The 20475-nt window shown below is 40.7% G+C and overlaps 3 protein-coding genes across 7 annotated transcripts in view; 1 reads left to right on the forward strand and 2 right to left on the reverse strand.

Annotated features, from left to right (window-relative positions):
* The window catches only part of rmnd1 (required for meiotic nuclear division 1 homolog), a 4506-nt gene extending 2165 nt beyond the window's left edge, over positions 1-2341 (reverse strand). For 2 of the 4 annotated variants that reach the window (XR_002275522.1, XM_020607924.1), the window contains exons 1-7: positions 2144-2256; positions 1256-1706; positions 1063-1168; positions 884-959; positions 301-340; positions 100-200; positions 1-13 (exon numbers count right to left, since the gene is read on the reverse strand). The exon at positions 1-13 is cut by the window's left edge and continues 85 nt beyond it. Coding sequence is in view for 3 of the 4 variants with exons in the window: in XM_020607924.1 (XP_020463580.1) it covers positions 1-13; positions 100-200; positions 301-340; positions 884-959; positions 1063-1168; positions 1256-1690 (771 nt within the window). In the remaining variant the exon portion in view is untranslated. The other 2 variants (XM_020607925.1, XM_020607926.1) reach the window with 2 other exon arrangements.
* Positions 2342-2383: 42 nt separating this feature from the next.
* Positions 2384-7369, forward strand: ccdc170 (coiled-coil domain containing 170). 2 transcript variants are annotated; one of them, XM_020607923.1, is made up of 9 exons: positions 2384-2454; positions 3055-3197; positions 3362-3565; positions 4077-4367; positions 5167-5379; positions 5521-5694; positions 5842-6084; positions 6339-6533; positions 6869-7369. In XM_020607923.1, the coding sequence occupies exons 3-9, from the start codon at positions 3383-3385 to the stop codon at positions 7127-7129; spliced, it is 1560 nt and encodes a 519-aa protein (XP_020463579.1). In that variant the 5' UTR covers positions 2384-2454; positions 3055-3197; positions 3362-3382; the 3' UTR covers positions 7130-7369. The 2 variants fall into 2 exon arrangements, with proteins under 2 accessions (XP_020463579.1, XP_020463578.1); XM_020607922.1 differs by having other exon boundaries at positions 2390-2454; positions 3383-3565.
* A 390-nt stretch (positions 7370-7759) lies between these two features.
* syne1b (spectrin repeat containing, nuclear envelope 1b) overlaps positions 7760-20475 on the reverse strand; it is a 71092-nt gene continuing 58376 nt past the window's right edge. Inside the window, 22 exon segments of the mRNA XM_020607942.1 lie at positions 7760-8342; positions 10246-10304; positions 11129-11221; positions 11814-12026; positions 12165-12293; positions 12401-12601; positions 13003-13214; positions 13390-13516; positions 13824-13924; positions 14721-14789; positions 15145-15469; positions 15596-15787; positions 16011-16148; positions 16365-16547; positions 16687-16837; positions 16967-17154; positions 17869-18031; positions 18170-18336; positions 18730-18888; positions 19606-19761; positions 20001-20126; positions 20234-20428. Of these exon segments, the coding sequence (XP_020463598.1) occupies positions 8099-8342; positions 10246-10304; positions 11129-11221; positions 11814-12026; positions 12165-12293; positions 12401-12601; positions 13003-13214; positions 13390-13516; positions 13824-13924; positions 14721-14789; positions 15145-15469; positions 15596-15787; positions 16011-16148; positions 16365-16547; positions 16687-16837; positions 16967-17154; positions 17869-18031; positions 18170-18336; positions 18730-18888; positions 19606-19761; positions 20001-20126; positions 20234-20428 (3591 nt within the window). The 3' untranslated portion in view covers positions 7760-8098.

Here is a 20475-nt window from a genome sequence, read left to right on the forward strand (position 1 = left end):
CTTTGTATTTCCCCTGAGGGATAAATTATTTAAATTTTACACAAGGTACAAAAGTCTGAAACTACAAACAAATCAAATGATGGATGGAGAAGAACATACTCTCCAACAGTGTAGTTAATCTCTTCATTTTCCCAATGGACTAGTGCTACTTCATAAGGCTGGATTTCATGATGTTCCAATATCCTCATCACCCTTTTCATCTGTAAAATTGGTGAAACAAATTATATTGTCTTAGGTATATGCTACAGTCAAGAAGTAAACAAGAATTAAAATTAATAAAATATATAGAGTTATGTTTACCGTTTTCTCCTCAACATTCCAGAAAATGACAGAGCCCTCTCTGAAAATTCAGTTTGGGAAAGTCATGATTTACCAAAATCAAACAAACATAACAGCTAGGACTTTTTATTTTGTAAACCCAATATTTGAGCTTTAGCACCAATTAAAAAAAAAACAAAAAAAAACATTCAGTACTTAAATAAAAACATCGTTTGCTAAAACCTTTTTCCCCTCTGAAGAAAAAAATGCCAGACTGAGTGCATCAATGTCGAATGTAGTGATAACTCAAGTAGTCAAACAAGAACGTTGCCTATAGATAAAACACTTCTAAACTTTAAAAAGTTATGATTTTAATCAATAAATATTTGACCAAAGAATAATTTGACCAAACAATTTAAGTCTAATTTCAAAAGTTGGCAGTTTCTGACAGTGGATTCTAGGGCAACATTTCTGTCAGTACCCAAAAAATACTGAGTCAATACTCAGTCCTATCAAAATAAAACCACTAGAAACTAAGTAATCCCTTTAAACATTTTAGCATTAGACAATTTATATTCAAGACAAAGCCTAAAACAAAGCACTTTGAAAATGGAGTACTTTATACCTGAAGAAGAACATTAATGCATTGTCATCTGGTTTTGCAGCCATGTCTGTGCTTATCACCAGCACATTTGAGGCATCTGAAATTAAAACATGATTATCACAGAATCTGTTACTTCAAACAGTGCACTTCGCAATTAACTCCCTGCAAAGTTGTAACCTATGTGTAATATTGAGTCATACCTCTTGGTAAAGCTACCTGATGGAAGCCCTGGCCTATCAAGTCATGGCAAAGTGCTGGCAAATGATACTGATCTGCTGTTGCAAAGGCAATACACTGCATCATATCCTACAGAGAAAACACACAGTTGGATTCATCACTGAAGCAAAAACACTTAAAAGGATCAGCCACTGGTTGGGGTACTAGCTGAATCACCTTGCCCTCATTTGGCAAAGGCTGGTTGGCTCTTGAAGGTTGTTTAGTTCTCGGTCCTTTAGGAATTCTTTTTCCAGGTACCACTACTGGTTTTAAAGTTGATTTTAACACGGAGTTCACAAGGTCTGACGAATAAAAACACTTCTGCACACCTGTACATTTAGTCACTATCCTAGGATCACTTAAAGTGATGCCAATACTTTTAACACCACTTAAAGCAGGCAGAACATGTCTTATACGCATCTGCTGTTGGGTTCTTAAACAGCACGTCCTTGTAAAGATCCCTGGGCTGGACCATGTTGAGAGTGTCCTTGGTTTCGATTCATATTTGTGCCACTGCACAGAGCGGGAGAGACTGGCCGAGACACAGATGCTGACTTTCCTCTCTACAAGCCGCTGAGCTCCCAGTCTGGACCACAACGTCCGGAGAAGCATCTTCTCACATAGACACCTGTACAGGTGAGCAACAACACAGTTATTAGTTCTCCTTCAAGAGATGCATCATGATGTTATGCTTTAATTTAACATTGTGAACCACCCCCAATGTGCACACAGGTTTCCACTAATGTTACACCTAAATTATTTTATCTAAGCATGTTAGCTGAATCCACTGAATCAATTCTTAGCTGAAATTATATGACAAGTGGGCACCAAAACAAGCAAAACTTATCTTAAGCATAATGGCTATTCATATTCTCATTAGTAAGCTAGCTACGTTTTATCCACCCCAAATAACCTGTGAGTTTCAAACATGAAAAAAGACAGAGTACAACACAGTACCTGGTGCTAACTTTAAATATACATCAACATAAGTGGCTAACATGCTACTACCAATCACTGTGTAGCTAGTTAGCTAGCTGATTGACTGTTAGTCGTTAGTTAGCTTACCGGTAAATGAAAAAGAAGCGATTCAAAACAAATCGATATTGACAATCATTCACAATTGTCGGTTGCACTGACTGTTATGCTCAAATATAATTATGAACTTAGTATTTACTGCATGACAGACCAAAAAGGCGTGTTTGTTGTTCTTCTTCTTCTTGCTTTGACAGAGGGTTAGCAAACCAACGTAGAGGTGCATTACCGCCACCTACCGACTGGAGTGTGGAGCAGTAGATTGGCAGGGCAAAACAAAACAAGACAAAACCCAACAAAACAAAATTCTCTTTGCTGTTTTATGCTTTTTCCTGCATTACCAAGTAGGTTTTCTATTGAAACACTTTATTTTGTTTAATGCTGTTATTAACTCTTTTCTTTCCTCCTCATAACTGTTACATTCTAAAAGTAAGGAGGCATGTTTGTTGTTTGTTAATAAAGCTTTGTTGCCTCTTATGTCCTGTTAGGTATAACATAATATTAAAGGGTAATTTATGCTCCAAACAACTAGCGGCAGGCGCCTAGAAGTTGAAGCAATAACATGCTAGCTAGTTTAAGCCATTACAACCCTCAAATAAAATAATCTGAGAGGGAAAAAGCACTCTGGTTAGATTGATAGCTAGATCTCATCGACTCTACAAGGAATCCCTATATTGTAAGCTTCATAGTGAATGTGTAAATGATTCCAGTCAGTGACATGTGACGTGCCAGAGGAAGAACTACCTGAAACTCTAAACTCAGGGCACTTAAATACACTGGATTGATCTTCACATGCATCTTCATCTGTCATGCTTTTGATCTTAGATTTAGTTTTTATATTATTTATTTGGCTATGTTTTATATATTTTCTCAACCTGTATATAAATTACATGTGCATCCAAAGATCAATTTTTTCCCTAACTGATCAAGTCTCTCGATGTCAGGAGTTCTCCCTGCTGGTCAAGCCTGGTGTAGCCTGTGTTTGGTGTTGCCAGGAGACTTCTCAAAAACAGAAACAAGCGTCAACTGTACATTCTGTCCCCCTGCAACACATCCAATTATGGAAGTTATGGAAAACTCAGATGAGGTATGTAGACACAGCAAAGATTAATTTTACCTCTTTGTAAGGTGGACATTTGTTGTGGGCAAGAAATAATTTGCACCTTATGTTGGCACCTTTTTAATCGGATTTGACTTTTTCAGCATTCTAATACACGTAAATGTGTGTTCTCACTATAATATTCAAAATAGCTTTTAAATACAATTCATTAGATGGACCAGTCTAATGAGAAGGAGAGGCTGAAGATGAGAATTGCTGTTCTGGAGCAGAGTGTAAAGTCCTGTGAGGTGGAGTGCAGAGCCAGCAGAGAGACAGTCCTGAGGCTGGTGGCTGAGCTGGACCGAGAGAGGAGGAAGGCTGCGAGCAGTGTCGCAGCACTCGATTCACTCAAAGTGGTACTTTTAAACTCTCGTAACTTATATTTATATTACAGCCAGTTTACAATACACCCATTAGAAAATCCTGGCCAGACACCAAAAGAAAAGTCTCCAGAATGTTTTTTTCATTTACATTTACTTATTATACTGTTCTTCAAGTTATATTTCCCAAAATTAAGTCTATATGCACACACAGCCTTCTCTATGCTGCAAGGAATAAAATTGTGGTGGGTTATTAGATTTTTCATTGATTAATTAATTGCTTTTGTTGATTTAGTAGTAGCCAAATTAAATTATTTGAGTAAATAAACGTGGGAACAAGCCTATAAAATGCCCATTATCACATGTATGTTTTTAACTGTAGAATGTAAAGTTCGTCATGTTGATAAAACCAAACTTCTCATAAAAAATTCAGAGGCCAGTCTTACGACTGAGTTCCGCATGATACAATTTCGGATGTTTCCTCCAAGACATGGTACTATATTATAATATCTGACAACAGCCTTTGTGGTGTTTCTTTCTTTTTCAGGAGCTAGATGGCCTGATGATGGGAAGGAGGAGTGTTGAAATGGAGACGCAGACCCTAACAGAGAGACTTGAGGCCAGTAAGAGAGTGATAGAGGCAGCTAGACAAGAGTCAAACTGTTTGGAGAAACAGGTGGAGGAGCTTGAAAGAAAGCTCCAAGCCAGCCAAGGAGAGACCCAGGCTGCCGAAGAGAAAAGAGAAATATTCCTAAAAAAGGTGGCAGGTCTGCTGCAGGGGAAATCGGAAAACATTATCCTGCCCACCGAGGAAGTAATTTTACAAAAACTGGATAAGGTGAGGAATCACAGTGAGGATTTCTGACACAACACATCCTGCTGACACAGAGAAAAACAATAATCATAAATGGTAAAAACTGCACAAACACTTCTAATTGTGGGACCAGTATATTTCAGTTTTGGGATTTGGTCTCAAAATAAAGTTGTTCTTTATTTATTGAATTTTGCTCTTACAAAGTAAGAAGTTTTAAAAAGTCATGGCCTAATTTGTAACTCTTTGTATACTCATTCAATAGAGCTTTCAGTAACTATACAATTGCTGAAATGTATACATTTGTTTTAGCATAAATTATTTTAACTGTATTTTATATTGTCAGCATTTCTCTATTATTCTGTTACAAAAAGCCTTCAAAATCTTTGTAAAAATATGAGAAAACATACTTAAAGTATAAAAGTAAATAGGAGGCAAAATGTCCAACAATGTTACAGTAACTTATAATATATTACGCCTCTGGATTTTTTTTTAATGTATATATTTTGTTATTGTGGTAGAGCTAATTTTACTCATTTTATTCATTAGTAGTTGGTTTAAATTTCTTGTACAACAATCTCTTATATTTTATTTAGCATGTTTACATCTATCAGAAAACTGAGCAAAAGGTATATAGTGAAATTAAATACTTAGCTACATGTACCTAAAATATGAATTTAAGTACACTCCTTCAGAAAATGCATTTAGTTACTTTCCATTACTGAACCCCACATGTATCTCTGCATTAAATCTTACTTCTGCTCTAAAATAAATGCTAGCATCCTTCCTACATATTTTGGAAGTGGTCTTTGTGATTGGTCTGCAGCTGACTCTGCAGACCATGACAGAGATGGAGGCCAGGCTGTGTCATGTCTCCGAGGAGCTGAGTAAGCAGACAGAGCTCCAGCATGGCACACTACAGAGGGCTCAGCTTGCAGAGCAGCAAGTCCAAGACCTCAGGGAGGGACTGCAAGGTCTGGAGAACGAGCTGTTGACAGCGGACATGCATCTTGATGGGCTCCGACAAAGCAAACATCATGTGAGTAGTCATACTAAGAGGGGAAAAGAAATTACAATAGCAGGTACAGTAAATGTGCAATAAAGGAATTTAAATGACATAATTATTCATTGAAGTTCTTGGTCACAAATATCTCTGACTACTTAATGCTTGTTTTCACAGTATGAGGAGTTCCTGGAGCAGCTCTCAGAGACAATGAAAGTCGACAGTATTGCTGTGGATCTAGGCTTTGACATGAGGCTCAAACTCATCCTGGCACGCGCAGAACAACTTGTCAAACAAGAAGGAACTGCTTTAGTGGAGAGCAAAAGTCTGACCTACGGTCTACAGCGAAAGGTAGCCAACACACACACTAGTGGCCTTGTATTCCTGGAGAAATTAATATCTTAGAAAAGTTCTCCTTCTCTAAAAGCCCAGATGCAAAACTGCTGTTTGGTGACATGACCAATGAAGCAACTGTAATCAAAATATTCCTGTCCCTAGTTAAAGTCACAGAAGGACCAGCTAGAGAGCAAAGGGCTCCACATCCAGCTCCTGAGGAAGAAGCTTTCAGAGCTGGAAGAGGAGAAGAGGAGCCGATCAGCACTGGCTGTGGAACGAGACGATGTTCATCTGGAGACCAGGAGGCTGCAGAAAAAACTGGAGCGCCTGCAAGGCGAGCTGAGAGCCACAAAGATGTCCAACACTGAGCTCAAGGCCCAGCTCTCTCACACTAATGAACTCAAGGTAGAGGGGAGAAGGGTTCTGACCCAAAGTCGATCCAGAGGCATTTTCACCTCATAACATTTGATGTATTTCTATTTATTTTTGGGGACAAGTAGATGGAAATATTTTCTAATTATGTAAAGCGGTTTGGTCCAGAAATCAACCATCTGTATTTTTAACTATCACAGTATAAGAGGAACAAGTCAGCATTATGTCCTTAATAAAATCATTGAATAACAGTTGATTCATTAAACGCCTCTGTGTGACGTGCCAAGTTGAAAGTCATGGAACAGAGTCAGACCATGCAGGAGCAGGACAAGAGGCTGGATCAGCTGGTGAAGGGGAAGGCCAAGGTGGAGAAGAAGCTGAGTACAGTGAGCGCAGACCTACAGAACCAAGAGCAGAAGACCAGAGAGGAGCAGCAACAACTCAGACAGAGCTTGGCTCAGCTGTCTGAGAGGGAGCACGAGGTAAGGGACAGGTGAACGTGAGAGGTGTTACTCCTCAGCGTTAAAGGAGAAACAGAAGTCATTTGATGTTATACGGTGCTTAAATTCTAAATGTTTTTTTTTTCCATCTAGTTATATATCCTACTCTACTATAACTGGTTTGATGAGAGGGTTGAAATGTCTTTCCGATAGATGAAAATAAGGGTGGTCTGTGAATAAACTGATACAATCAAACCCAGTCCAATCAATTCAGATGTTCTGGGGAAATCAAATTGTGGGGTAACTCTTCATTGCAGTTCAATTATGGTTTATGTCTTTATCCATGAGCTCAGATTTGCTTTTCACTCCATTTTTAGCTGCTGGATTTCCGGACTCTTGTTTCCCAGATGCTTGGTCTGGATGCCACAGACCTGACTCTGCCAAACTATGAAATCATCAGTTTACTGGAGAGCCTTCTTCACAGTCATCATCACCATCATCATCATGTGGATATGCCCTGGCACTGTCCTATTCACCAGAGACCTCCTCTCCCTCCGGTCTGTGACCTTCCTGACAGCTCCACCTTGGATGTTTCTTGCTCTGGGTCTGCTTGTCCAGAGGACGCAGTTCCCCTTTAAAAAAAACCTGGATTCATACATTATAACCTACTTATGTCAAACTGCACTTAAAGGGATGTTACTGTTGTCTAAAAAGTATCTACAAACAGACCTTTTACAGTATGAAATAATCTCTCAACAACCATGTTCATCTAATTGTGTTTCAGGGGAAGCTTAGTATAAATAAGATTAGCCAGTAATTCACTGAAAAATATCAGAAATGTGCAATCACATAAATAAAATCAAATAAAAAGACAAGTATCAAAGTGAGGATTTGGCATTCATTATTTCTGACGGTTGTTGCATATACACACATTTTTCATATGTAATATCTTTACCATTATATACAGGTTTAATAATCCTGGACTGTTATACATTTGATACTGAACTGATAGCCATACAAAATATACATTTGTTCTATATGCCATAATTCTCAATCTTACAGCTATATTTCATATTTTGAAAAAATAAAAAATGTATAAACACTATGGAGGCTGATGCTAAAGGTTAAACTTCTGAATTGTGTCTGATATTAAAACACGAATCTTGGCTTAAATGATTTTTACATGAATCAAGGTAATTCAAGTTAAAATGGGCACTTTGACAAAATACAGGTAAAAAAATAATTGCAATGTGAGATATATTAAGTGATTTTTTTTTGTGTTACAAGCAAATTCACAAGCTAAAGTTCAGCATTTACCTTTGGTGGTATCCACTGACAGTTCTCTTCAGAGCAATACAACATGTACATGCCACTGAGTGAACAGTTCATCCAGCAGTTTCTGATGCTGCTTAATCTGCACAGCATTACACAGGGTAACATAGTGAGATGCTTGATCCTATGTGCTACACAAGAAGATATTAACTGTAGATGGCAGTTGTTTTTCTGCCACACAAAAGGATGACCAAGATTAGTCTTTGCTCGCAACATGATAGACCTTTTAAGGTTAGACTGATACAATACTGAAATGAAAGGCCCTAACAGCCAGCCTACACTGGAGGTGGTCCATTTGTGTAGCTGAGCATTGGGTAGAAGGAATGAGCAAAGTTGTTGGTCTGAGCACAGAAGTCCTCCTCAGACAATGGCAGCAGGAAGGCAAAGATCACTAACAGGAGCAGGAAGAGCTGGAAAGGCAACGCCACCCAGAGGACACGCCGCAGAAATGATGACCGACGAGCTGCAGACGCCTCCAGATCAGAAGGGAAGGAAGCGGATCCAGCGTCGCTGCGAGACCTGCTCACACACATGCATTCACAACATAACACAAATTCAGGTTTATTCGCTCCCATCAGTCAATAAGAACATTCAATATCTTGCTGTCTGCTTTCTCATGAGAACCCCTAATTTCAGAGCTGTATAATCACATCATCACAACAGCGACCTTAAAACGTGTCACGTTTTTTCTTAATCTTTGGTGTTCACAAAAACGAACAGCTTCATTTGAGCTACATTATAATCAAATATCCCTCTCTTTACACTTTTAGTTGGTGTCTTCTACCAGTTTTCAGTCCAAACAGGATCTTAACTCAACGAGAGGAAACTGCATGGCAGTGTTTTAATGTAAGAACCATGCTGCATTTGAGAGACAACAAAGCAACGCTGGGACACTGTATGGCGTTGTGTTCTACATGCTGACCGAGGCTGGGTGGATAAACAACTACAAACACAGTCACAAACCACTCTGGAAGCATACTGTACATACAATCCTGCACCAAAGAAACACATGTAATATGTGAGCTTGCATTCCTGTGCAAAGAGAAGTCAGGATAAGAGACAAAATGCATGCTGCAAGCATCAGCTGATACCCAGATATTTCTTGAAAGCACCGTTTGAAAATTTGTATTCTGTTGAAAAATGCAAAGCAGGCCAAGGCGAAATGAGTATAGCCACCAGAAACAGCTTCCTGACAAGATAGTTAAGATAAGCTTTTTTTTTTAAAGGAGTGGTTTGGAAAATACACCAGTTTACTTTCTTGGTGAGAGTTAAATGAGAAGGCTCTAGCTTAGTATGAAAACTGGAAGCAGGGAAAAGCAGCTAGCTTGGTTCTGTCCAGAGCAGTCGCTCAATGCTTCTCGCTAGAAATTTAACTGTATTATTGAAGGTCACCATCCCCCCTGTTGTAGCCTCAAAGGACAGAAGCCTTTGTCACTTAAAAGGGAATTAACTCACTTATGTACTTACTATGAAAAAAATAATGGCTTTATTTCTTTAAATTAGGAGAAAACACACCTGCAGAACTCTCTAAATATAATGAAGGTCACTTTTGGCTTTTTCCTGTTAGGGGTCACCAAAGTGAATCATCACACTAACAATTTGCATGTTGAAATTTGGCACCTGTTTTACGCCGGATACCTTTCCTGACACAACCCTGATTCAAACCCGGGCCACAGCTGCCAAAGCACTGCACCCTAACCACTAGGTTATCAGGGAACCCCTGCAAAACTCTCCTGCCCCAAGGAAGGCATGGACAACAGTGATGCACGATTCACACTAAGGCTGTCGTATGCTGTTACCAAAAGTGCCCCTTTATCACTTCACAAATGGAGACCTGAGAGGCAAGACTCACAGATGACAGGCTGAGGAGGGGAACATGGTGGACAGTTTGTGAGACAGCAGCAGCAGCAGAAGAGAAAATGTCACACAAAAGAGAGAGAGAGAGAGAAACTGCAGCCTTTGCATTGTTCATTGCAGACATTTACTGGCTTGGCAATTTGTGAAAAAAAGGAGTACATGTGCTCAGTAGCAGGGACGGGCTGTTAGATGTCGAGAAATATTTGTGTTATATGAAAGAAATGCCCTCTGGTTAGCGATAATAAGCAGCCAAGTACATTGGTGGAGAAGAGGCCTTGCACTATTCCTTGTGAAACTCATAACAAGGATATGTGGGCTGCCGCTCACCTCACCACCTAGCCTACACAGAGCGTCTAGACTTACAGAAGATGATGGAATTCACTGTCATGAGCTCCTAATCTGGCACAAGCATTAAAAACTGACATTGGGCTTGTTTGACTTTTTAAAAAACGGCTGCTGTTTAAGAGCCCAGGAGGACTAGAAAGCATGAATCAGCCTCCAAGTGCATCATGGGCTGATGAGTTCCATTATCTTCTGGGTGTGCTAGAAACCAACAGAAAGGTACCTGTGGTGTGGACTGCTCACAGAGGGTCCAGGCTGTGGCAGACTACATTTGCCCCGTTGCTGTTTGCAATGAACAGGGGGGGGGTAAAAGAAAGAAAGAATGTTTCAGTCCAGGCAAATCAAGACAAAGCTACTGATGAAAAGAAATCCCAAAATGAAAGAAGAGCAGCAACAAAATCATATGTGAAGGTGACAGTTTGTAACCAGTGACTATAAAGGATCTGGCTACTCTGGAATGACTACTTTGAAGTGCTTCAGCTTGTGAGCACAACAAATAGGAAGCTATAAATTCTGCAGTGTGATGCATGAATCTCTGTGACATTTAGTAACATAAGCAGTGACATGCTCATTTGAACTGATCTTTAGATACATGACTAATAATATTCATGCTGACATCATGCTAACTCCAGAAAAATCACACTTGTTCATTATAGCCAGCACTCCTGAGAAAAACATAACTAGATTGAGAAGATATTTAGAGGAACATCTATTGGAAGGAGAGATTTGTAAGATAGGATAGTTCAGTTTGCAGATACTGGAAGATGAAAGGTGACAGCTACTGTGGGTTAGGACTGTAAAGTCTCCCAAGAAGAAGGAAGAGAGAGACAGACGTTAGAGAGGAATGACTCCCCTCTCTCTAGCAGAATATGTTCTATGAACAGACAGCATGCAAGAGTAAAAGGCTAAGAAAATAATTCAGAGGAAGGGATTGTAAACAGGTTGTGGAGGTATAGAAATGTGTGAGGAGATCTTGGGATCACAGGGGTGACTCTGGCCTTCACTGGGGCATTTAGGGCACAAGTGACTGTATGCAGTGCCTCAGAGGGGTTACCAAGCACCTGGCTTCTCACAGAGCACCATGTGCAAGCAGGTGTAAACATTACCGATCGTCGCCGACTCGGTGTGCTCCGGCCTGATACAGGACTGAGGGAGCCGGATGTGTCCAACTCATCAGCAGACGACCAAGAAGACAGATCCTATCACAGGAAATGTTCAGACAAAGATAAAGAAAAGCAGGAGTGATAAAATGAGACATGTCAGGCAGTGGTATGTAAATAACAACCTGTGTGTCAGATTCCATCACCAATATCTGGCTCCCTGATGGAAGACAAAGCTATCAGTTTTACAGTTTGTTTCAAAACGTTTACGTCTCATAACATCTAATCCTGGCATCGCATACAAACTGAGTCCACTGTGGCTTGTTCTGAACCACACTGTTTTAACGGTGCTACTAAAATAAAGCATAATAAATGAATCACAGGTTAATAATATCATCCACTTAATTTAAATCAAATTATTCTTAGCTGAATTAGTCACGTTTTGACAATTTGATCGGAACACTGTCAACAACACTACTTTCATCCACCCATAAGAACAGTAGCCCTCTGTTTACCCCACATCTCACAATGCAACACACCAGTCATTCTAGCAAATTAATAGTAAAAATAAGCTGATGTTGACTAATTAACTAATTAACTAAAAATTACACTGGGCACAATCCTAAAATACCAAACTGGATACTGGATGGTTTTGCAGGTGGACACAGTAACACTGTAAGTGAAGATCTACCTGTTGACTGCTTGTGATGTCCAGGATCCTGGCGAGCTCTCTGAGGTCTCTGGTTACTTCTTTTAGTAGCAGTTTGAGTCGGTTTCCTATGACATGAACCTTCTCCTTGGCCTCCAGGCAGTCGCTGCCCTGAGAGTTGACCAGCAACTGGAGGGACATGTCTTGTAGTGAGGCAACTTTGAGCTGGGAGTCCAGAAGCTCTTGACGGATTTGCTGTGGATTCAAAAGATATATTCAAAAATAAGAAAAGCAACAGAAATATTCATAGTCCTCGTTTGTGTTTAATCGGGATGTATATTCCTGTACTGAAGTAATCATACTGATCTAATCAATAAGGCAACAGTTCTATACCATAAGTGTTTTATGATGCTCGTGGAGTGTGTCACTGTCCTGGATGGGGTCAATGGGAACCACCTCATTCCTCCTGCGGTCGATGTTTTCCAACCAGAGCAGCAGACCGTGGCTCATCTCATGGAAGTCCTGTTGATCAGATGTGTGAGAAATTTCACAATAACAGATCGAATGTTTTGTCTAAACAAGACAACTGAACTGAAAGCTCCTGTCTTAAGAGAATGACTGGCACTTACTTGACACTGCATGAGGGCTTCCTGTAGTGAAGACCTCCACTCCTCCAGTGAGCTGCCTAGTTTGTCCCAGTGGTTGTTCATGTCTTTCAGTTTGGCCTGCAGCTCTCGTGACTCCTCTGTGTCCGACTGCACAAACTCACCACTGCACAGGTTGATGGACAGCACGATAGCCTTGCGCCTATCATACGCCTTCTGCAGCTCCTACAGAGCAACGTTTACATTTTACAATTAAAGAATGAACTCATCCAAAGCAACATATGAAGAAAGAAATGTCATTTTTATCAACAATACAAGGAACGATTACGGGGACTTCTCAATTGTGTAAAATAAGAAAGCTGATCTGAGGCATCCAGTTGCTATAGTATGTTAACCCCTTCATCATTTTGTAATCAGTTGCATAAATGTCACTGTAGAATGAGGAGATGTAAATGACTGTAAAACCCCTTTTAAATCCACCTAAAACAATGTGCTGATAATAGCATGTGCGGAGGCTGTGAGGCTGATTTGTTCTCTCAGTTTCTGAGAACTACACTACTATGACACTTTGACCTTTTTTAAAGATATATTATCCAAAGGTATTACCAAAAACAACAGTAAAGTACCTTGAGCTTTTTGATGCGTAGCTCTATTGTGTGGATGTCTGTGCTGAGGTCCAGTCTCCGCTGCTGCTCCAGTTCATCTGCCGCCTCTCCCAGCCACATCCAAACATTGTTCAGGTCGGAGTTCAGCTGCTGCCACTGCTGTTGACTCTGCTTTGTGCGGATCTCTTTGCTGAGGTCCTGAGCCTGCAGCAGCTCCCAGCGTTCAATGACTCCTATGGGGCAGAGTGTGAAGGGACTGGTGTGAAAGACAACATGCTACAGAAAAATGCAATGGATAAAAGCTTAGCAACATTTACAGATTTTAACCTCTTCCTTTCATGTACATTCATTTTAAAGCATGCTAATGTAGGATATATGCACGCAGGATGAGTGGTGATGTAATATTACCTGATGTCTGGGACTCTGAGCTACTGGGATCTGCCAGTCCAGACACCGTGTCTTCCTCCTCCTTCAGCTCAAAGCCCATCCTCTTCACTGTGTCAATACTGCCACGGCACTCACCCAAAAGTCGCATCTGCAGTACAGGACAGATGTATGTCAGGTTACGGGTGTCAGTATGTAGAGTGCAACCAGAGCACTAACCATTTAGAATAACTAAGCACTGCACTAAAGGTAAAAGTAACACTGGTGACTGTGGGTAAGCTATAAAAACATGACTGGACATATTTTACAAACATAAGTAAACATTTGTTTTTTATAGTCTTATGCCAGAGTGTTCTGTTAAACTGCATGTAAATGACAAAGTAGAATTAAGTATGATTGTATGTACAATTCAGTGCAAAAAAAAACTATCACTATTTAACTGTAGGAGTGACACATACGTATCCCATGTACGAGGCATCCTGCTCTGCGCTTGTGGGAGTGCGGCTGCGGCTGCTGTCCGTTTGCTGCAGGTGGAAATGGTCTGTAGAGGCGACCTCCCCTGTTGACACAACATCAACTGGTCATGTATGATTACGTATTTGAGGATAATGGTTATTTGAAATACGCCTCACAACCCACGAAGAGGTAAGACCCCATTCAGACAGAGAAACACAAGACATAGAATGGAAAAATTAGTTGAAAAACTAAGGCATGCAGACAGGTTATCTCAACCACTTGTCACTTATGGTGCCGGTCGTAGTTTGATATGTGACTGTTGCTGCATTTCCACTTTCTACTCTGTGACAAAACAGCCTCATGGCATTGATCTCCTGTCCTGCTTGCATCAAGAGTCACATTCTTCATCTGAAATAGAGCATTAAAAAGCATTTTCCTTCTGCAATGTGCCTCTGTGTGAGCAAACTATTTACTTTAAAAAATGTGCAATCCCTTCAGCAAGAAGTTCAGAGCTCAGACTTGTTCAATGTGACAGTGAAACAACATGCTTTTCTGAAACACAAAGTGCACAACACTAAATCCAAGGAGGTTAGCTACACAGCACAAGTCAAAACAAAAGTAAGAAATAAGGGTTAGGCTGAATTCCATTTCATCTCTGCCGAATTAGAGAACAAAGCAAATCCAGCGTTCAGAAGAAATGAAAATGGAATGAACCCTGACCCCCGGCGTTAGAAAGTGATGCCGTTTGTTACAGCCTGTGCCCAAAGTGTGTATAAGAGAGGAAACCAACACAAACCAAAGTTCAAACCAGTGAACAAGCTACAAGTGTGGGATCATTCAAAGTGTGGCTGTAATTTCTGGCCCCAAACACTAGCATGCTGGGGTCTGCTGTTGCCTACCAGTGGAAGACCTCAGTGTTTGTTCTGTTAGTTTAACATAGGCCTCAGGGCTCTCTGGAATCACTACATCTGGAAGAAACATTATACAGTACACACATTCAGCAGTGGGCATTACATCCTTGGACTCCATGAACTCATCAGTTTTGGTAATTCACTTGCTGTTTTTAACTTTATGTGACCACTAGTTTGCCTTTCATTTTGTGGCTTCTGTAAGTCAGAGTTCAGCCACTGAACATGTCACAAGATGGTATTTGGTGTCATGCTCATGTGAACATAACTCTTTTTTTAACTGCTTTTGTATCTCGAAAACAATTATCTGGGAATGTTTATTGGCATATTTGCTACTGTTACAAATTAAATTTTTCCACAGGTCTGAAAAATCACTTTCAGTTTAAGCAGAATATTGTGTGCTTTGGAAACTAACCTGACAAGGTTGAGGCAGGCTGCTGGAGGAAGTCCTCCTCGCTCTGCTGCTCTCTCAGGGCCCTGCTGGCGCTTTCTAGTCCACGACTCAGGTCGTAGTCGTGGTCCCACTCCAGAGGGATGGAGTCCACACTGGCTGGGGTGTCCCTGCCCGAGCGCTCAGCCCGGAGCTGGGCTGTCAGGGAGGCTGAGCGGCCAGAGGAGGGCAGAGGTGACAGGAGGCCATCACCCAAACGCTCACTCCATGGCAGGCTGGACAAATCAGCAGCCTCGTCCAGGTCCAGGTCTCGGTCCGAAAATGACACTTCAGTATCATCCTCTGCAAGCTAAAGATAAAAGAAAAGTTAATGTACTGGGAATGTGTGTGCTGAAAAGATTACATTTATATTCACGTGTAGTCACAGAAAAATCTTTTGAAAAATCTTTCTGATGTTCTTAATCTCGGGTCTTACAGGAAGTCGAATGAGTTTTTTGTAGTAGCGCTCCACTCGACCAAACACTTCCTGACAGTAGCGTTGCAGTTCCTCCAGCTCCTCTTCTATGACAGCAGCATCCAGAGGCTCGCTCTTCTCTATCAGTGCCGCTCCTTGGTGGAAGATGTGCTCGATTTTGGCTGTTGTCAAGGAAATCTCCTGCTGGAACGACTATGGAAGCAAAGGAAAAAGAGCAGGTAACTTCTCAGACTTCTTTCAGAGGCTCAGTTTCAAATCTTCTGGTATTTCTATGATTCTCTCATTGGATTTTATCCATGTAATGCTGAATATGACAGCCTTTGTTACAGATGCTATCTCAATCAAAATATGCCGTGTAAATACCTTCTGACTCCCTGTAAAGACAACAGTCATGGCAAACCTGTGACAAGCTTACCCTGAGTTGTTTAATTTTGGCCTGAATGTCACACTCAGAGAAGTGTTCGATGTTGGTCAGCTGCAAGTCCATCTCTGTCAGCCACACCAAGATGCCATCTCTGGCTGTTTCAAACTCCTCTCTCTGGTTAATAAAGTGCTGCACATTTGAAACAGAGATGCTGCTGTTAGAAGACTTAAACAGTGTGCAAATGTTTATCACGTGTTGTATCTATTAACCTCAACAGAGCCTTCTCTGTGACTTCAATAGTTGCTGATTTAACATGTAACAAGGCGATCAAACAAAAGAGTGAGAGGAAAATTCATAAATGCATATGAAGATTGAAATTTGAATTAAACTTGAAAAAGTATGAACCTTAAGTCTGCGGAGAATGGATGCCACCCTCTTCTGCAGGTTGTCCCATCGCTGGTTGGCATCCTGTGCCATCTCCCTCAGACGACAGGAAGAATCAGTGCGACCTTCTCGGGCCAGCCGGCGATACTGCTTGTTTATTATTTCCAGCTGGGTCAGGCCTTCATGGACGTGCCTCTGGAAGGCCTACAGAAACACATCCAGACACATTCTCAGGAAAGACAGCTTTGAAATATATCATGCACTTTATATGTCTGTGTCTGGTAGACAGAACGCCATCCTACTTTATAACAGTTTACATAGAATTCTTTTGAAATATCTGTACCTCAAATTTCTTAAGTTCCTCTTTGGCAACAGTGTACAGAACACCAGAGGAGTTGGGCAGAGCAGCAGTTTTTTCTGAAGTGGCCAGCCACTCCTCAAATCGTGCAAAGTCATCAAGGAATTTCTGCCATAAACGCCACGTCTCCTCAATCCTAACAGAGGGAAATATTAGTGAAAAGCTACCTCAGGTAGGGAAATGTTTACACAAGATAATTAGAACATTGTGTTATTGATTTATATACAGTATGTCCAACAACGACTGTAAGTTATCATCTTCTTACTTGAGTCTCCTCTCCATAGACAAGGCACAGATGCTTCTCCAGCGGCGATCGAGGCTGCGAGTTGCCTGCTGGATGGAGTCGCACTCTGCATCTGTGGCGCAAGCATCGCAGTCATGCAGAAGAACCTCGCACAGATTCAGTACAGACGCAACTCCTGTACTGTGCTTCTCTATATCACGCTGAAGCTCCTGGAAGACAAGACAAAGAGATAGAATGTGAACGTATGAAGGTATGTAATTATAAAACAGGCAAACACAAAAAGGGAGAGAAGGAAAAAGCTAAATAAATACAATGTCTTTGGATTCATTGATTTAATATAGCCAGAACCATAAAAATATCATTAATGCATAACAGAGTTCTTAATTTTGCTGTTCCATCAGATTTGGGTCAGTATGTCGTTCTTTGTTGTTTTGTTTGTTGGTCTGTTCACAGCACATCTCAAAAAGCAATGAATGGATGTTGATTAAACTTTTTAGAGAGCTAGAACAGTTAGTATTTTGGTGCTGATCTGGATCATCACCCAGATCAAGGAAGTGTTTAAAGAATTCTTCACCACTGTGTTCAGCCAATTTCAATATTTTTGCTTCTAACTCTATACACAGTGCCTACAATGCTTGGGCAAAAATGGCACAATAGCCTCCACATAAGATCTAGCACACACCAAATCATGATCTGGATCCAAGTAACAACCTAGATGTGGTGATTCAGAATTTTCATGGACAACTTGCTACTGTGAGACAAATAATGCTACAGATTTGTAACCAAGATCAGATTCTAGCTGAAACTCTGCTGATTCAGTAGGGTGTCAATAAATCTGGTGTACTGTATTTCCAAAAGTTACTGAGCTACAGTATAATGTAGCATTGTACACACTTTAAGCACTGTACAGTATATTATGCTACCTGCTGCAGATCGAGCTTCCTCTGAATCTCCTGGAAGTCACAAGAGTCATAGGTGATAGGCTTAGACAGCTCGGTCTCGATGTGGGCCAGCCAGGAGCGCAGGCCGATCATGTTCTTATCTAGCTGCTGCACAGCCACCAGAGTCTCTCTCAGCTTCTTCACCCTGTTAACATAATTTATAAAACTCTATCTGTATAATCTAATGCAAGATACTTAAGCAAGAGATAAGAACAGCAAAGCAATTTTTTGTGTCTTATCCTGCATTTGCTGAAACAACTACAGGACTATTTATGCAGCTCACCTGGCTCCAATAAGATCCAGAAGGTGCTGCCAGCGGTCACTGACTTTGCTGAGTTTCTGTTCGATGTCAGTAGCTTTGCTCTGGTGACTGGCCCTGGCCAGACGCTCCCCCATCTGATGCAGATGTAGCTTGTTCTCCTCAGCCATGGTGATCTCCTCCTGGTAGTCCTGAGACACAGTGTGATACAGCCAGTGTGTGATGACAGTTTAAAAGGTTTAAACACATACTTAAAAGAAACAGATTCAGAATCAGTGAAGCTTAATGGGATTTTCTACACTTTGTTATTACAGAAATGCAATTAACCACACCAATAAATACTTAAGATTGATAAATATGCAAAATTCAAAAACCAGGAAATATGTAAAAAATAAAAACTAACACCAAGATGGCTCAAAATCAAGCTGCATTTTCAAAAACAACCAGCAGTAAGACAGTGGATTTTCAAAGTACTATATCGTTATCTGTTACATTTTAAGTGAATAAAAACAATGACAAAAATATCTGTCAGACATCAGATGAGTGCAGGGGGCCTGATCCCCTTCAGGCATATTTCTACTTACCTTGCGGAGCTTCTCGATCATCTCCTCAATACTGATGTCTCCATTCTGGGAGACCTTGCTCTCCATGTTAGTGAGCCACTCGCAGAGCTCCTTGTACTTCTCGTTGAATACAGTCCACTCATTCAACTTCTCACTCACCTGCTGCCTGCGCAGAGACAGCTGCAGAGACACAGCAGGGTGTAAACACTTACAGCAAGTGTATTGCAAACAAATCAATGTAAGTTAGCTTATAGCAAAAGTAAATTCATGTCAAAAAGTCTCAAAAGGAAAGCATTGCCAAAGAGATTGCTGCACCCTAATCGATTCATTTGCATCGAGCAGCGAGCGTTTGCTTCTGTGCACTTCCTGTGTGTGTGTTTTATTTGCTTCACACAGGATGTAACTGTGAAAAAAACTGACTTTGAGGTTTCAGGTTTCTCTCTACTTGCACTAAGTTAACTTAGCACAGCAAAGCAACTGATGTAGACAGAAGTTCTTCTTTTTAAATGTAAAGTTTTAAGTTAAGCTTTTAGTAATCTACAACTGATGTAGACAAAAGTTCTTCTTTTTAAATGTAGTTTAAGTTTTAAGTTAAGCTTTTAGTAATCTGAGGATCAGTGCATACAATATTCATAGGTTCCAACTTTTTTTTTAGAGCAATGGAAGTCAATAAGAGAAAAACTGAAGGTATAATCACTTTGTGTAATAATTTTGTTTGACACCAGCGCCACCATCTGGTATCTCAAGGGACTGCAGAAACAAGGGTATATAATAGTAACGTAAAGTAAAATGTAAAGTCATTCAAATTTATTTTAAAATAAATCTCCAGTAGCTGCAAACAGCATAGAGTGTTTTCAGAAAATGAGCCATGCAGTGGTACTGTGTATTGCACCGTACCTGGTGGCAGATTTCATCCCACTGTCGATGCAGCAGCTCAATTCTCTCCTGCAGGACAGAAAGGTCCTCGGCACTGATGTAACAAGACAGTGACTCTCTCAGCACAGTCAGATGGGCCAGATCGCCTGTCCAGCCATCAAATGTATTCTCAAGGTCCTGTTATTGAGACAACAGTAATAATTTGTAAATCTTGCAGACAGAACTTTTACCAACACCTCATGACCTGAACAACATTATCAATTCAGTTTCTTCTACACATGATATGATTCTACACATCAAAAGTCAAGGTTCCCAGAGCTATGTTGATTTTTAGCAATATCTTAGGGGAAGTGAAGTTTCCTTCTTAGTAAATGTCCACTTTATTAAATTACTGAGAAGTGTCATACATCTGTTACCTTGCAGCGCATCTGCTCAGCTTGCAGGTCCTCATGACGATCAGGAAGAGGCTGAGAGAGCTGCCGTTTGAAGGCTCGAAGTTTTTCCAATGATTCACCAATCCCTCTCTCACACCTCTCCCAGTCCTGTATATTGCATAATATATGCATACATAAATATGAAAACAAGGGTTCCAACAGAACACATATATCCTGTGGCTTCCTCTCTACTCCCTGTAATTCATCTGGCATACCTTTAACAAGGTGGTAAGCTCTTTCTTCTGTTCGTCTAGGCAGATGCAGGCGTATTTCCATCGCTCCTGGATATCGGTAAGCTCTGACTGCAGGGTCACCTCCGCCCGGCTATCAGCTGACAGGAGCAGTTGTCTGCCGGCCTCCACCGTCAGGATGTAGCTGCCCTGCTGACGCTGCAGCACCTTTTCCTTTAGCTGTAACATTTAGCACAGTCACTCAAAATAATTCTTAATAATCAAGC

Source organism: Monopterus albus, unplaced genomic scaffold (genome assembly GCF_001952655.1).
Source record: "Monopterus albus unplaced genomic scaffold, M_albus_1.0 scaffold90.1, whole genome shotgun sequence".
Lineage (NCBI taxonomy): Eukaryota > Metazoa > Chordata > Actinopteri > Synbranchiformes > Synbranchidae > Monopterus > Monopterus albus.

What these genes read in the sequence shown, in the direction of transcription:
- ccdc170 (XM_020607922.1), top strand. Translation starts at nt 2,433, where the DNA reads ATGCTTTTTCCTGCATTACCAA. An exon ending in GCTTTTTCCTGCATTACCAA is followed by an intron (nt 2,455 to 3,054) that starts GTAGGTTTTCTA and finishes TCTCGATGTCAG; the next exon opens with GAGTTCTCCCTGCTGGTCAA. An exon ending in TTATGGAAAACTCAGATGAG is followed by an intron (nt 3,198 to 3,382) that starts GTATGTAGACAC and finishes ACAATTCATTAG; the next exon opens with ATGGACCAGTCTAATGAGAA.